Here is a 16,701-nt window from a genome sequence, read left to right as displayed (position 1 = left end):
AAGGGTTCAGCGCGTGACACGGGCCGACGGGGCGCATAGCAACAAGTCACACAGGGTGGGGCGGGGCTGGTCAGTACCACGTGACGGAGGAGGCGGTGTCACATGACGGGGCAGGTGGCGGTCGGACAATTCCCGCGTAATGGCCCCGCGAGAGTTGCTGCGCGCGCCGTTCGGCTCCTGGGGCGAGTTTGGAGGGGCCGTTGCCTCGTGGGCGCCGAGGGCTTCCGGGTTAGGGCGCGTAGGACGGATTCCGATTGGGCAGTTCCGCTGCCGGTCTCTGCCCCTCAGGCCGGGCTGCGGGGATGGAGCTGCGGGCGCAGCTGACCGGGCGCGAGGGACAGGAGTGGCCGCTTCGCGTGCGCTGCCAGCCTGAGGCCGGCGCCGGTGGGGAGCTCCGGGGGCTGCTGCGCGGCCTGTCCCAGCTGCAGGAGCAGGTCTCGGCGCTGCTCGCGCCCCTAGTGGAGCAAGAGCGCGGGGGGCTCGCGGGGGCGGGGACCGCAGCGGGGTCACTGGGTGAGTGAGGCGCGGGGCCTGCGGCGGAGCTGCTGGAGTCGGGGTGGGGCTGAGTGGCTCTGGGCCAGGGGCGGGCAAACTTTTTGGGCTGAGGGCCACCTCTGGGTATGGAAATTGTGTGGCGGGCCATGAATGCGCAGGAAACTAAAAATTCATGTTCCGACAGGAAAGGAGGACTTCTGCCACCTTAGAGACTAACAAATTTATTTGAGCATGAGCTTTCGTGAGCTACAGCTCACTTCATTGGATGCATACTGTGGAAAATACGGTGGGGAGATTTATATACACAGAGAACATGAAACAATGGGTGTTAACCATCACTCTCATTACAGTGCGTATGGTAACACCCATTGTTTCATGTTCTCTGTGTATATAAATCTCCCCACTGTATTTTCCACTGCATGCATCCAATGAAGTGGGCCGTAGCCCATGAAAGCTCACGCTCAAATAAATTTGTTAGTCTCTAAGGTGCCACAAGTCCTCCTGTTCTTTTTGTGGATACAGACTAACACGGCTGCTACTCTGAAACTTGTTCAAACAGGGACACTCTTACAATAATTACTGGGCTGTTTGTGGATTTTACCACACAATTTTGCTCCTGTCTGAACACAAATTGAATGTTGGCCTGGATTTGTCAGGCTTCACGTCATTGGAACTCATTGAGATTTACTAGCCCCCTGCTCTCAGAAATCTCCTCTCATGTAGTTTCCAACAGCCCACAATTGAGTCGCCTCTGGGTGCTAGGAAAGTCATCTAAGCCAACAAGTAGCAGGCAACTGAGCTTGCACGTTTCAGGCTGTGATGGCTCATGAGGCACGTTTGGGGTGTGCAGCTGGAGTAACATGCATGTCCTCTCGCCCATAATGCAGAAAGGCCTGGCAGTGGAGCGGGGCAAACCCCTAACCCCATTCCTGGGTGGGTGGAGCGGGGCAAGCCCCCGACCCCATTCCCCGGCTGGAGCGCTGGGGTGGGTGAAGCAGGGCAGTGGAGCTCGAGGGCCAAATTAAAAGGTCTGACAGGCCGGAAGTGGCCCACAGTCCATAGTTTCCCCCCCCCTGCTCTGGGCAGTAGCTGGGCATGGCGCTGACGGGGAGGGGAGGGAAGGGGTTGGGTGACAAAGCATAAGCCCCAGTGCGGTGAGAACTGGGTGCCAGGCGCTCGTGTGTCACCCGATTCAGTTGGCCGTGAGACTGCTGGGGTTGCCCAGATGAGCCCTGCTCCACCATCGCCCCGAGTGTGTGCGGGCGCACGGCAGCCCTCATTTGTCTCCCTGGTGGTAGAGACGTGGATTGGAGGCAGGTGTGTGTAACTGCACGGCATCCTCTTTTGACTCAGCCCACATGTTCAGGGGTTGCCAGTCCATCAGCCTTCCCTCCCAGTGCTACATAGGAAGGCGCCTGGTGTGGTGATGAGGGTGCTGATCTAGAAAGGGTGGAGAATCACTCACATTGATCATTCAGTTCCAATAGAAAACCCAGTAAGTCTGTTGAATGTTTTGTACAGGAGTAATTTCTAGAGGGTCAGAGCTATCACAATCCCTCCACCTTAGGGGATAGAAACATAACATTCAGACTTGTGGTGACCTTTTCCAATAAGAAAAGCAGGTCTTGTGGGGTTTTGTCTGTATCCTACACATAGTGTCAGTGCAGAATCACACAACAAAATGGTATGGACTTACAGATAAAGAATGTGAAGAATCCATAAATAAACAACTTTGAATGACATGGTTTCAGGGGGCAGGGGGAGCATGTTTCAGCCACAACTTTTGCTCCAGGAAGGCACCTGGAAAAAAAGAGTTTCTCTGTCCTCTAACCCATCCACAGTTTTTCCTCAGGAAATGGATTTGTGAGTATTTTTTGTATTTCTAGTATTAATTTGTATTATAATTTTAAAAGGTGATGTTGGGGAGGAAGAGGCGGAGGAGGAAGATGAAGAAAACAACACTGATGTCAAAATGTGTGTGGATGGACCACCTTTAAAACGGACAAAAAGTCAGCACTCCTAACTATTGCCTTAAAAGCTATTTAATTTAAAAAAAAAAGACTTTTCTGTTGTTGCAAATGTTAGTGTTTATATTGCACTGTTGTACCTCTGGAAGAAACTATTTTTGGAAACTAGACAACTACATTTGTGTTCCTTTTGGTTAAGTTTTAGAAGGAAAATGTCTTTTTCTTTTTCTGGTATTTAATGTTACTAATAAAATACCTGACAAAAAGAGAGTGAAGTGTAATGTTGTAGATTCTCTTACATGGAAAGAAATTAATTCTTAAGTATTTGGGAGGAAGAAATTATGGATTGCCAGTGTCAAGAGGAACCTTTGTTTGCAGGTGTCTCTTTACTAATCTAGCCACTGAAGTATGTGGTTTTGAATCTTTTAAAAGTCAATATTAATTTGTACTGCTTCTGAGCTCCCTGTATTTTTCCTGCCACTCTTAAAATAGAGTACGTTACAGTTAAAAAAAAGAAAAAGCAAGTTACTCTGCTGAAATATATTAAACTACAAGAAACAAACTAACAATTTTATATAAGGGTGCTATTGATAGGGGACTTTATAAAATAACTGGAGTATTCCAGATCTGCTTAAATACATTAGCAAGGAAGTAGTTATTTAAAAAAAAAAAAAAAGTTGATCAGCTTTACAAGAAGCCTAAAAGATCCGTTTATGATGTTGGGTCTCAGGTACATTTGTGTTTAACACTTAACTTTACAAAGACGTACACATAGATATTTGGAATCAGAATCGTGTAGCTTTGGGTACCACCATAATTCAAATAATAACTACAAAATGTGCCATAATTTGAAATGAATACTAAAATACAGTGTTAAACCAATAAATGCAAGAAATTATCAGGAGAATTGTGTCAGTTATGTAACACCAACAGTGTCTTATCTATCTAAAAAAACCATAAACTACCTCACAACAATGTTGTAAGGATGAATTGGATTATAAAATACCCTGGAAGTGCTAAGTATTGTGTAAAAATTTGTCTTTATTTGGATATGGGCATTAAGTACAGTAAGCATTGTCAGTTTTGCGGTTCACTTGGTTGACAGTGTGTCTGATCTGTTAATTAGTTTTGTGTGGTTTAGCCATTACATCAGATATGAATAAAACAAAGAAATAAACTGCTTTTATAGGTCCCTCATTGTGAACCATTCATTACTTCACTATAGTCAGCACTGAAAGTTTGTGGATTCATTATCTGTCTAAGGGATTTGCCTTGCCACCCATCATTACAGTGTTTTAAGTGCCTTCCAGAAAAAACAATTTGGGAGTACCAAAATCCCTGGTGGACTTCATGTATCTGTCTCACTTCCCTTTTTGGGTTATAGAGACACTGCATGAGTAGGGTTTTCTTCGTTTATTATTTTTGCTTTTTAGGTTGTTGCTGGTGTATTGTTCTGGTTATGTTGGAAAAGCTTTAATCTGTTAGTAGCTATACATACTGCCATGCAATAATAGCTAGTGATTACTGTGACTACTGCTCTTGATTGGCTTATTACATATATGAAGAGTGCAGGCAGTCAGTGTGTGCTAAAACAACCTGTCATTGTTACCCCATCTTGATCTCCCACTCCCCTCCACTGGTTTGTTTTTCACTCACCTGCTAAATCTTGTGCAGTGAGCTCTGCCCATGAAGTTCCTTACTCAATTAAAAAGGGGGGCTTTGCAGGCACAGTGGTCTGCCTGCACAGAGCAACTTGCAGGACCTAGGCCTTTAGATTATAAATCCTTTTGGAACAGGGACTGTCTCTTGTACATGTTTGTGCTGGGCCTAACAATGGGATCCTGACCTGGTTGATTGTATCACCATATAATATACATAAAATACACAACTGCAATAGTCAGGTTGTAACATTAATCTTATAGGAGTTAAGTTTACCATTGCATCTGCAACTCTGCCTTCATATGGTGGTGTTAGCCATCTGCTGTAGCCTGTTGCTCAGTTTGAATTGCACTGAGCAAGTAATGAAAGACACTTGCATTGCATGCACAAAAGAACAGAATGTATTTACTCTGTAAACCTGAAATTTTACTACCACACAATTGAAAAACAATTCATTATCTTTTTGCATATAAATTTGTTTGGCAGTCTGTTTCTGATTTAAAAAGGGAGGGGTTGTTAAGTGCTGCTAGAGTGACAGAACATAAAGATGTTCACATTCTACACGAGTTACATTGGATATCCTCCATGTAAATCCAAGTGTCTACTGCATGGTATCTGACAAGGAGGATATGGTTGCAAGGTAGTGACTTTATTCAGTGAAGGCCTGGGACAAGAGATAACAAATGGAACAATGAACTCTGGTCTCATGTTATGCTGCAGATGATTAGCACTAGGCAAGACATCAAAATATATGTATATTTAAACTGATTCTAAATAAAGTTTTAGAAGAGCAAGGCATTCAAGACTGACTATTCAAACAGCGGGAGCTATGTCGACTGTAATAGCTTACATCTTGCTTTGGGTGTTCTAATGGAAGGTGGATGATGCTGGTCTGATGAGGGCTGAATGTGATGTCTGGCAAGTTAGTTGACTATGCTTCGCTCTTATTCTGCAATGTAATGTATGACCAGTGCCCTGTATGTTCTGTAGCTGTAGAATCGGGTACCAGTATCTCAGCTTTCATTTACAAAAAATTGTTTCTAGCCCTCATGATTGCAAGGATTACTTTGAAAAGGTGAACAGAGTACAAATGGATACTTACCTGAGTTGTAAGGTGCCTGAACTAATAGACCTAAAAGGTGTGAACTGCCCTGTTAATCTCACCTAGTTTGCAATAAATGCCACAGTTCTATGAACATAAAATTTGGCATTTTTCCAAGAGGCTGTGGAATTGGCCAGTTTACTGTGGCCAGGTACCTGGAGGTTTTTTTCCTCCATGCCCAGCTACTATGTGCCTGCAGCTGCATCCTGGCTTTCCCCACTAATGATGGGTGACTGGATTAGGGTATGTTTCCTGTAGTATCTCATGTACCAGCCCATAGGGAATTGGCCACCAGAGTAAGAGTCTAGCTTCCAATCAGTGTGTGGAGGCAGTGAGAGAGAGAGGTTGGTTAATTGTGCTGTCTGGAAAACAACACAGCAACCAATGATGAAAATGAACTGATAAAGCTGGCTACAAACTTCCCATCCCTCTGGTGCATAAAAACAAAGTTATGAATGAGGCTGTCTGGGTAATATAAGAACTCAGGTCTGTGAAGATAGCCTATGTGGTGAACGTGAGGCAGGGAAAGGCTCCAGCAGCAAGATACTACACTGCTAAAAATAGCTGTGTAGATAGGGCCGGCACTGCTTGAGTGTAGAGGTGTGGATGGTACATGGCCACAGGATAGTGTGTCTTTACTTGCCTAAGAAGTTCTTTACTGTCTAAACTGCTACTTTTACCTGTGCTAGGGGTGGGTATAGTGTATGTACTCTATGTGCTGCTGTAAGGAGTGTGCAGTGGAGATGAACTCACTGTGTACAGGACATTCTGTTGGATTACCTGGTTTCTGGGGATGTTGGTTTTTAAAAAAAATGCTTTAAAATATATTTTACGCTTTAAAACTAAGTCCTCTATCTCTAGGTAACAGCCACTGCTTGAGTTCAGCTCAGCCAAGGGAGCAGAAGACTGCCGCATAAGCACAAGCAAAACTGTCCTTGCCCCAGACTCTCTGCTTCTGATGTCTTTATGGGCTTGTTCTCTCAGCAAAGTGTCTGTGCTGCTAGTGCCCTGCCTTTCTGCCAATTACCTCTCCTACATCACCACTGCTCTGGGCCTCTTTTCTGGAACCACAGCGCAATTCTGATGTAGTCTTTTCTGTCACTTGTGCAGGCTTCCTGTTTCTCTTTACCCAGCTGGGTCACTTTTCCTCAACCCCTATGTAAACTGCATGGCTGAACAGCTGTCTTACCGCTCTTTCTCCTAACTCCCTGCCCCGCATCTGTCCACTGTGTCTGCTCTCCCTAATGTTTACTCCCTTAGGACTGCTTCTGCTCTGGCCTGCTGCCCTAGTAGGCCTTACTTCTTATCCGGAATGAATAATGGAGAAGGGAAGTGTTGGTCCATAATGAGTGGATTCATGACACTACAGTGGAATATTTTTCAAGAGGAGGTGCTGAATAGCCTACATTTGAGGAATAGAGCAGTCTTGAGACCAAAATTAAAAAGTGAGCATCAGCAAAACAGGTAACATTGAACCATAGAATGGAGAATAGGCTTATTTAGGTTAGTGTTAAATGCATCTATTGTCCTCTAAGCACTAACCCACTTCTTAAAAGGCAAGTACAAGATCATATGGGGGGAAAGAATTCATGCACTAATTTGCTCTGTTGAGAATTTCAAACTTCTCAGTGAGAATTACACTCTATTTGTTCCCCCAGCCAACAAAAATCCAGACCAGAAAAATTTTAAGGTTTTATTGTTTAAAAAAGTTATTCATTCACAATGCATTTAGTCCCAAAAGACACAAAAGTTCAAGAAATGCATTCTTAAAAAATAGTAGCAATTATAAGATGCTCAAGTTGCTAGTTTACACAATAACTCAGTCACTTGCAAGAGTTGAGCTTGCATTCTAGGGCTTAAGTAGAACCATAGCTGATGCAAACTTTTTAAAATGAAACACATGGTGTTAGTTAAAACAGTTAATCTTTTCATGCATTAGTTTACACCATGCATGTGTGGTGAGGTCAGACTAGAGTTGGTAGTTAATACACATTCTTAAGGCTAAGAGAACACCAAACTCCGCATTTGCAAAGTTGTCAAACTAGAGATGATGATCAACAAGGATGTAACGTTGGACAAGAGACCCAAGAACCAGCTACAACAATAAGTATGCCAGAAATAGCCACAGAAAAAGCCTTGCAGTGAAAGGCCTATCAAACAGCTTTTTTTTTTTTTTTTTTAAGATTTTTTTTTGAAACTTCAGGTATTACAGTAGAACCTCACTGTTTTGAACATATCTTGAATGGAGGTTGTTTGTAACTCTGAAAGGTTTGTAACTGAACAAAACATTATGGTTGTTCTTTCAAAGGTTTACAACTGAAAAGAGACTTAATATAGCTTTGAAACTTTACTCTGCAGAAGAAAAATGTTTTCCCTTTATTTTTTAGTAGTTTGTTTAACACAGTACTTTATTTGCTTTTTTTCCCTCCATCTTTTCAGCTGCCTGATTGTGTACTCCTGGGTCCAAGTGAGACATGTGGTTGACTGGTCACTTAGTAACTCTGAGGTTTTACTGTACCCATTACCAAAGGTAAGATATTGGACTTCACAGCTCTCTCATGTGATCTTCTACAGCAGTTCCTATTTTCTAGTGCAAGTTGAAGAACTGTAGTCTTATTCCCATGATCTTATTGTAGTCTTCATAGGAGCTGTTCTCTGATGAACAGTGTGACCAAAAAGAAGTTTTTGTACCATAATTATGAACTTAAAAACTTACAGTAATTCATTTTTCCACCTCTTAGAAAATGTTTAGTATTTAAAGCCAACTGATAAAATTCCCTAATACAAGCTAAGATCATTTTAAAAGTCTAAAGTTATGCAATTTCTAAAGAAGCTGTGATTCTACATGAGAGAATCTCATTAGCGAGTATCTAGAAGCCTTTAAGATAAACTACTTTTTAAAGATGACTCTATAATTAAACTAGCTGTTTAGAAAGTTTGATATTCATTTTGATTTCTTACCAACTCTGAATTTTAAGGAAATCTCCCAGTGACACAGCTCCCTTGGTGCTAGAAATGGTGGTGACTAACTCCCTGCATTTCTACCACCCTCTTCTCTAATCCTGAGCAAAGCAGGTCTAGACAGTAAAGTGGTAAAATATTGGTGAGCAGTCTCTGCACTAGCCCTCTTAATATCAAATCTTTCATAAATATCCCCAATTATGTTATAGTTTGTGCATTTCTCTGCATAGCTATTTCCATAGCAGATGCTCTCTGGATCCACTAGTATAAATAGAAAGTGATTCTGCCTTCTTCCATGAACATCAACTACTGAAATCATTCCTGTATGCTGTCCCCATCCAGAAAGGCTCAGCCTGTTACATAGAAGAGCTGACTAATCTGTGAAAGGCCACTCGATTGCTTGACACTGAATCAGACTACCTTTTTTGTTACTTTTTGAAATTTCCTCCCTTATAGGCCATTCTTCTGCAAAAGATCCTACCCACAGAGGCACAGATCTACTTTCTTCTTTGTACCTGGCAACTTTGAAATTCATGTTCTAAATAAGTTTATATAGGTTTAAACAGATTTTAAAAAATTAAGAAAATTGTATCACAGTATTAAAGCTCTGCCTTTAGAAAGTTGATTCTTCCATTCCTACTTAACACTTTTTCAAGACTCCTTCTTTAGCTATTACACGTCACAATTATTACTTTATTACACTTGCTTTCCTGTAAAGGGTAGATTGTATGTTCAGTTCTTAGCACCCATGCTGGTATTTAAAACCACAGAAACAGAATTGCTCCAAATGCAAACGAAAGATTAAGAATGTTTTAGCTGCTGTGTTTAAATACAGTAACACTGAAAACACAGCTAGAGGAGAAGTGACTGTAATCTCCCCAAGATCCAGGCAGTCCTAGAACAGGTGGATGTTTCTGCTCCAGCAGTACAGTAGAATGTTAACATTTATTATAATTATAGTGGAATTCACATAACTGACACAAAAAGGGGTATAAATTATCTTGTCTTGGGCTTATTGCTTCTGCCTCTTGGAAGACTCAGCCCTGCACTGGTTTAACATTCACAAGGTTATCTCCCCAAGGGCTAGAAACTTTATTTAGCCTTTGTGGATTTGCCGAGCCAAGCAATGTTCTCAGTGGCCAAGTGGAACTCTCAGAGCCTGCTGCTGAATTTGGTTAATGGGCACTCCTTGACAATGTGTAGCAACGATAGAAACTTTGATTTCCACTAAAACCAAAGGGGCCACAAAGTAAGCGCCTCTATGGCATACTAAAATAGGATGGTTCAATTTGATGGGGAATCATCATCAAGCGGATGTATTTCCAGTGGGGTCCTGTAGGCATCGATTCTTGCCCTATGGTATTTATCATCATCACTGACCTGGAAGAAAACATAAAAGCATCACTGATAAAGTTTGCAGATGACACAAATTGGGGGAGTGGTAAATAATTAAGAGGACAGGTTACTGATTCAGAGCAGATGATGATTGCTTGACAAACTGGGCACAAGCAATAATAAGTGTTTTAACATGGCTAAATGTATATATCTTAGAAAAAGAATGTAAGCCCTATTTAGATGATAGGGAACTCTATCCTAGGAACCAATGACTTGAGCACAATCTATTTATCTTACTAAAAAGAAGATTAAGAAGTGACTTGATTATAGTTTCTAAGTACCTGCATGGGGGAAAAAAAATGTAATGGGCTCTTCAATCTAGCAGAGAATGCTATAATATGAGCCAGTGGGTGGAAGATGAAGCTAGACAAATTCAAAGTGGAAATAAGGTGTCCATTTTTAATAGTAAGTAATTAACCATTGGAACAATTTAGGAAGGAGCATGATGGATTCTCCATTACTGTTTTTAAATCAAGATTGGATGTTTTTCTAAAATCGTCAAAGAATTATTTTTGGGAAGTTCTGTAGCCTGTTGTATACAGGAGGTCAGATTAGATGATCACAGTAATCCCTTCTAGCTTTAGAATCCATGATTCTAAATTAATAGCATGGTAACCCTATTGTCAGAATTACTTGCTATGCCAAAAAGGTCACTGAAAATGGAGAGTGAAATTAAGATATAGGACAACCACCAGTAATACTTATACATGTTTTTGGAAAATAACTCAGGTACTCATTGTATTAGTGGGATTATTTAGCTCACTTGTTAATTGGGAGAAAGATTGGATATCCTTGTAGCCTTTTATTTGTTTGCATCTCACTGGTTTTCCAGCAAAGAGTTGATGGACACATCTTCTCCCATTTTTATAATAATTCCCCAATGCACAGTTGATTCACCAAAAGCTGTTCTAGTTCCACTCACACAATGAAGCACAACAGTAGTGAACTCAGTTACCATTAAGCGAAAAGTATGGAGAAGAAAATAAAGAAAAATGAGTTTTGTAGAATCTCCAGTCCACTGCCAGTTACCAGCCTCTCTTTGGCATCAGTGAAAAGATGTTAAAGGCATCACACCTCTGGGCCTAGACCACTCCTCAACTTCTGCCTAATAAAATATGGTATTGTGCAGCCTGTAACTCACTGACTATGAGAGAGAAAAGGACTATCCTCACTAAAAAGCTGTTCAGCCATACTTCATTCTCATCTTTTTAAAAGGATAATTCAGAATTGTAGCGTGCAGTAGTATTTAAAAAAGGAGAAAGCAAAGTAATGTGTTAAATGCAGCTTTTATCAGCATGTTCTAATCTTTTACATTTACCACAGAAGTGTCTATTTTCATTGATTCAAAGGGAAAGCTTGCACGTAATCTTTATTTGCACAGTGGAGTATGTATGATTGCAGAAGCATACTTCCCCAGGATACTTCATAGGGAGGGTGGCAGTTTTGCATCATAAGGCATCAAGTCTCTCACAGGGCTCTGCTATTCTGGCTAGTATGATGGGTCCATACTTTAAAAAAAGCATGTTTTTTTTTAAAATAGAAAGCAGCTACTGTTCAGTATTTAGCTGTTTGAAAGGAAAGGCTCTTTCCAACCTCCATTCAGAACTTCAGTCTTATGATTAGATCAGACATAGGTGTTGTTCCTGAAGCAGCTATTGAAACCGGAGATTGAATTAAGTGTCAATCAACTGTAATCTACTGATCTGATTAGAGGCCTTTACAAATGTTTGGTGCCGATTGCAAACAACAGCCAAGCAGATCGGAATGATGCAATAGCCCACAGTTTTGGGGTCAGCTCTTGTACAGGAATAAAGGAACAAAAACATCTGTAAATATGGTATTAAAAATATAATAGTCCAGAGCCAAAAAGGCAGGGACAGCAGTCGTGCTTTTAAGGAGTGTGTCCATGTGGTTCCTTCTCGTGGCTCCTCAGAGTGCTGTTGAATGTGCTCCAGTGCTAGTTTGTTGTAAGTCTCATTTATTTCAAAGACATAGTAAAAAGCTGCAGCACTTGCTAATAGATACAACCCCACACCAATCCATCCCATCCTCTGGCGGAAGTTCATCATTCTCCATGCTCTGCACCTTTAACAAAAACAAGACAAGCATTCAGTAGAGATATAATCCAGTGTTTGGGTCATGAATTACTTGGTATGACAGTATAACTACTAGAAACTACTACAGGTACATCCTGTTTGGGACAGTTCTTTTTTTCCTTCTTTACATTAATAAGGTGTCATGCATTACTGCAACAGCATGCTAGTGATAGTCAATTACATAACCCCTTTACTGTGATTCTGCTGGTAAAGTGAAATGGATGACCCAGTGTCTACTGGAGCTTGGACAAAGGGCTAGCTGACTGAGGCTCAATCTTGACAAGACAGAAATAGCATTAATTGTGACCAGGCTAAGAAAACTGGCTAGACTTGTACAAGCAATACTAACTAAATAGCCATTATTTGAAAGTTAGGTTTGTAATTTAAGATCTTATTAGACTTTGGGGTTCTCCTGAATGCCTAGGTAGCAGCCATGTCAGAGGACACGTTTTTCCATCTGCATTTAGTAAGGCAAATGCAGTCCCATTTTGGATGGAGACCCTGCTATACTTATGTCTTCATCACCTCAAGATTAGACTATTGTAGTGTGCCCTACTTGGGGCTACACCTATAAGAAAGTTCAGAATACATCAGCCATCTCTTAATTTGCATTTTTCATAGGAAGCACTATACTAATTTCATTTGAGCTTTAAGCACTGGCCTTGACTTTTACAGTTCTAAAAGGTTGAGAGACTCCCACTATCCTCAAACAATATTACTGCAGTCATCGCCATCTGAGGTGCTTGAGCTGGAATGTCCTCACTGTAGAGAAGGTGGAACTGTTTGTAACACAATCTTTGAGGGGTCCTTTACTTCAGAACATATTCTATCCACCACCCCTTGGTCTACCCGAACCTGAATTTGTTAATTGTTCCAAACTTTCTGGTTTTCCCTTTTTCTGTGACATTTGGAGAGGGGACTGAAAGAGGTTACATGGTAACACAGTATTAAAAAGATGTGAGGTGGGTCTGAATGAGTAATTGGTAGTGGTTTTAATGTATTTAATATAGTTGATTCTTTATTGAGAATTTGAAATACTGCAGAGGCTCAGTGCCTAGTAGGAGCACTTCTAATATGTATATTTTCAGACTAGAAATAATCTATAATACATAAGATACCGAAAACAGATTTTAACATGAATAGCTAACAAAAGTTATAACAGCTGTCTAGCTCCCGGTGTCCATGTCAAACAGCTACCCCAAGGGGTTGTTTTGGTGACAGATTCACAAGTTGTACCTCAGCCTTGAACTAGAGGAACATTGGCAGGGCAGGAAAGTTGCCAAGTTGTACTTATTGTGGCTAGATGATTTATATAACCAAACAAAAACAGTTTTTTCCCCCCAGATATTCCTATCCAGTTGGTAACTTGTACTTTTAAACAATGTAAATACAAGTCAAACAACTGAGCAGAGTGCCTCATTCTGATATATTAGATGTGTCTGTCAGATGCTTCTAAACCACCATGTTATTCAAAACAGTTTAAAAGAAGTGTTTAACTATTGGGTAAGTACTGCCATAAAAATGCCAGAGTATATGTTTACCCAACAGCTTAGTGGCAGTCTAGTTTTTCCAGTAATTAGACATTTTATAGTTGTCTATTGGTAATTTCCTTTTTAAAAAGGAGCAAAGGAACTTGAATAAATAAATGGACAGATATAATTAAAACTGCAATACAAAAACTAAGAAATTCAGAGTTAACAAAATTTACTTGTATCATTTTAGTTTCTTACCTCTCTCTTTCACACAACAGGAGTTACAGACAAAACATCAGCCTTAGTTCTGAATTAGTTTAGAAAAGTCAATAGAGATCATTGCTTGGAAACCCTAACATTAATTTCTTGGTTTACTGGCTTGGAATTGCCCAATTCTCTATTTATAGCTACTACAGTTTTCCAGAATTAGTATTAAAAAACCCACACATTTATTCCAGTTCCTCCACTCTCGCACCAAATAACATTCAGTCAGAAAGTACAAGTTACTGCTGACTTAAAAACATGTGATCTTAAACACCAGTCACTTCCAAATGACCATGAGACTTCAAATTATACTTTGGTCAGAAAGCACTCTTGCAGAGGTAAAATATGGTACGCTCCTACAGAGATCCAGCAGCTGGAGATGGTCACCTGCAACTTGAATGATGCCCCACTTTTAGCAATCCTGGGCACACAACTTCCCCAATAATTAAGCCATTATTTTCCCTTTACTATATTTATGTAAATGTAAGGGAAGTATAAGCTTGTGATTACTTTCAATATGTTGTTACATGGAACAAGCCCAGGCTTATAAACTTCTAAAGTATTACATTCACACACAAGTTAAAGATGAAATCTAGATTTAAATGAAATTTGTGATTGACTATTTTCATTTTATTGCAAATCTCTTCGTGTGCAAGTTGTACACCTATGGCATTTGTTGCCGTCTTTAGGGAAGTTTATCTATGTACAGTTTTACACTGAAGAACTAGTTTTAGATGCTGCTCATGTTTGTGTTGAGTTGGAAGATGCTCTAGGATTTTCAGTGAAAGATGCCAGAAAAACAGTAGTACTTCCATGATATAGGTCTTTAGAAAATTTAGCTAAGGAAACCTTACTGTCAGCACTCCCCTCTTGCTGAGGCACCGAGAGATGATGTGGCTTACTAAGGTCACATAACAGGCACGTGGCAGAGCTGGGCTTTCAGGAGTTTTTGACTCAGACCACGAAATCATGCCGCTGCCACAAAATTGAGTCAGGAACAAGTTATAAGGGGTTGTATGCATTATAGTAGCCAAAAGCTATGCTTTTAAAAGCTCTATAAGTGTCCGGAGCAAATGCGAGAGACTAAAATTTAGCCTGCAGGCTCCTCCGGGCAAGGATCTGTCTTCTAGCTATTTGTGAGTGGTGTAGACCCAGCACGATGAAACTGAAGCGATGAAGAAAATAAGATCCTTCCCTCCCCCACAGCGATACTCCTAAAAGAGAGGCCACCCCCAGGCTACGTGCCCTCCCCGCGCCGGGCTGCTCCCTCTCCAACCCACAGGAACACACCCGGGAACGGTCCCGGTCCCAGGAACCCCGCACGAAACTGGTTCCCCTCCTCGCCTCCCCGTTCCCCTTCGCACCCGCTTCACTCCCCGCTAGACCCCTCCCCGGGTGCGTGCCTGGGGCAGCCCCACGAGCCTTCTTCCTCCCACCGCCGGCGTGTGCCTGCCTCGCCCACCCGGGCGGCCCGGCAGCGACGGTCCCTTCCCCGCTCCGGCGAGAAGCGGCTTCTCCTACCTTCCTCAACTGGAAATGCGGCGGGCGAGCGGCCCGATCCCATCACCCCGCTCCCCCGCGCCGGGAGGGGGCCGGAGCCGCCGCCCAGCTCGATCGCTGCCTCCTGCGCCGGGCAGCAGCAGCCATCTCCCTGCGGCCACTGGCCGCCCGGCCGGAACACCTGCGCTTCCGGGAGCGGAGGCTTTCCACTTCCGGTGTACTCTGCCCTACTTCCGGGCCCCAGGCGGCGCTGACTGCGCCTTGTGCCGCCGGCTGAGCACGTGACGGGGCGGGGGCAGAGGAAAGAACTCTTAGCCACCGCCATCTTGGATGGGGCCTAGGGCCCCACCTGGCTTGCCAGAGCACGCCCAAGATGGCTCTTGGGCAGGGCCGTGTGGCTCTCATGCGCTCCATACAGGCGCAGGGCTGTAGCCCACCCTGTGATTGTTAGTGCCTCCCTGGTTGTCACCAGGGCTTCAGCTGGCCCCCTCGGTCGCTCCCAATCGTCACCCTCACCCAGGTTTTCCCGCTATCATCCCTTTTTGGAGGTCGCTGTCCTGGGAGGCTCTGGATAGACGTGTAACCAGTGGAAAAGTGCTGGAGATGGTTGGAACTCAACAAATGCTAGTGAGAGATCTTATGAAAAGAGTCGCTTTGCAGGGTGTGTTTTAAGGGGTTCAGCTGTGATTAAGGGTGCCAGAGACTTTGTAGAACTGGGAGGGACGCTGGCGCCAGAGGGGCCATGTCCCCCACTTATTAACACGGGAGGGAGCAGCATTGTCCCCTCCAAACTGCAAGCTTCAGGCCTGTTGGGGACACTGGGGCGTGGCCACTACGTAACTCGAGGGGATGGAAGACCACGAGTGTTGATGAAGCCCCCTCGCACTAGGCCCAAGTGTCCTTGCCCCCCTTCCACCCCGCCTAGAGGCACTCGCCGCAGTTATGCGTACTAGGCCCAAGTGTCCTTGCCACCCCCATCCCCCCCCCCCGACTGGAGGCACTCGCCGCAGTTATGCGTACTAGGCCAAAGTGTCCTTGCCCCCCCCCCGCCTGGAGGCACTCACAGCAGTTATGCTGAGGATCTGCAACAATATGTTGCAGAGTCAGACTGCCTGAAACTAAACAAGGCCAAACAGGGCAGTTTCATCATGGAAGAACAATGCTGAATAAAGCAGCTTTATGTATGGTTTAACAGATGGTACAGAGAACAAGGGAACTAGCTGGTAACTGGATTGGCTGGCTATATGGATACTTAGGGCAGCTTGCTATTGGATAAGTATGCTGAAGAAAGGATGTATAAAAGCCTGTGTAACTTCCTGCTCTGTGTGCAGGATTTGAGATTCTATTCTTCCTGTACCGTGTTTGCAGCTGCAAATAAACTTTCCTGCTTCTCCACCCTGTTGTGATTATTGGGTGATGCACACCGGGCAACGAACCTTACTGTTGTTCGCCTCTGGCACTGGGTACCGGCAACAGGCCCAGTGGTCGATTACCCCCCGGGGCCTGTGCCCAGAGACCTCAGCCAATTTGGACCACCTGCTCCTCAGCCTTGCTCTTCCTCTTCCCCTTGAGAACCCGCCCCTGGGTAGACAAGGAGACGGAGCCTGTGTAGAATGAGTATATTCCCCCTGCCCTGCCTTACGGGGAACTGGCCAAGCCACTTGCCCAAGCCCTGCATGGACTTGGCTGAGCCCCCTTTCCCTTCCCCCCCCCGAACCCCGCATGTAGAGCTGGTCTGTACCCCTTCTCCCTTCCCCACCGGCCCCTCACATGGAGCTGGCCCGAGCCCC

The 16,701-nt window shown here is 43.4% G+C and overlaps 2 protein-coding genes across 8 annotated transcripts; one reads left to right on the top strand and one right to left on the bottom strand.

Annotated features, from left to right (window-relative positions):
* The first annotated feature begins 78 nt into the window (after positions 1-78).
* Positions 79-10,533, top strand: GON7 (GON7 subunit of KEOPS complex). Of its 3 annotated transcripts, XR_012159541.2 has the most exons (4): positions 79-513; positions 2,409-2,504; positions 7,663-7,753; positions 8,641-10,533. XR_012159541.2 is itself a non-coding variant. In XM_073349517.2 (2 exons), exons 1-2 carry the CDS (start codon positions 303-305, stop codon positions 2,516-2,518), a joined length of 321 nt encoding a protein of 106 aa, XP_073205618.1. In that variant the 5' UTR covers positions 79-302; the 3' UTR covers positions 2,519-10,533. The 3 variants fall into 3 exon arrangements, 1 of the variants encoding a protein (XP_073205618.1); XR_012159540.2 differs by having other exon boundaries at positions 2,409-7,753; XM_073349517.2 differs by having other exon boundaries at positions 2,409-10,533.
* Positions 6,903-15,129, bottom strand: LYSET (lysosomal enzyme trafficking factor). 5 transcript variants are annotated; one of them, XR_012159536.2, is made up of 3 exons: positions 14,933-15,129; positions 10,343-11,664; positions 6,903-9,564 (listed from the first exon to the last, which is right to left on the bottom strand). XR_012159536.2 is itself a non-coding variant. In XM_073349516.2 (2 exons), exon 2 carries the CDS (start codon positions 11,646-11,648, stop codon positions 11,253-11,255), a length of 396 nt encoding a protein of 131 aa, XP_073205617.1. In that variant the 5' UTR covers positions 11,649-11,664; positions 14,933-15,129; the 3' UTR covers positions 6,903-11,252. The 5 variants fall into 5 exon arrangements, 1 of the variants encoding a protein (XP_073205617.1); XR_012159537.2 differs by having other exon boundaries at positions 10,535-11,664; XR_012159539.2 differs by having other exon boundaries at positions 10,892-11,664.
* Between the last annotated feature and the right edge of the window lie 1,572 nt (positions 15,130-16,701).

This window comes from Lepidochelys kempii, chromosome 6 (genome assembly GCF_965140285.1).
Source record: "Lepidochelys kempii isolate rLepKem1 chromosome 6, rLepKem1.hap1, whole genome shotgun sequence".
NCBI classification, from domain to species: Eukaryota; Metazoa; Chordata; order Testudines; family Cheloniidae; genus Lepidochelys; species Lepidochelys kempii.
The sequence above is the reverse complement of the archived record's forward strand: the minus strand, read 5'-3'. Positions and strand labels throughout refer to the sequence as shown.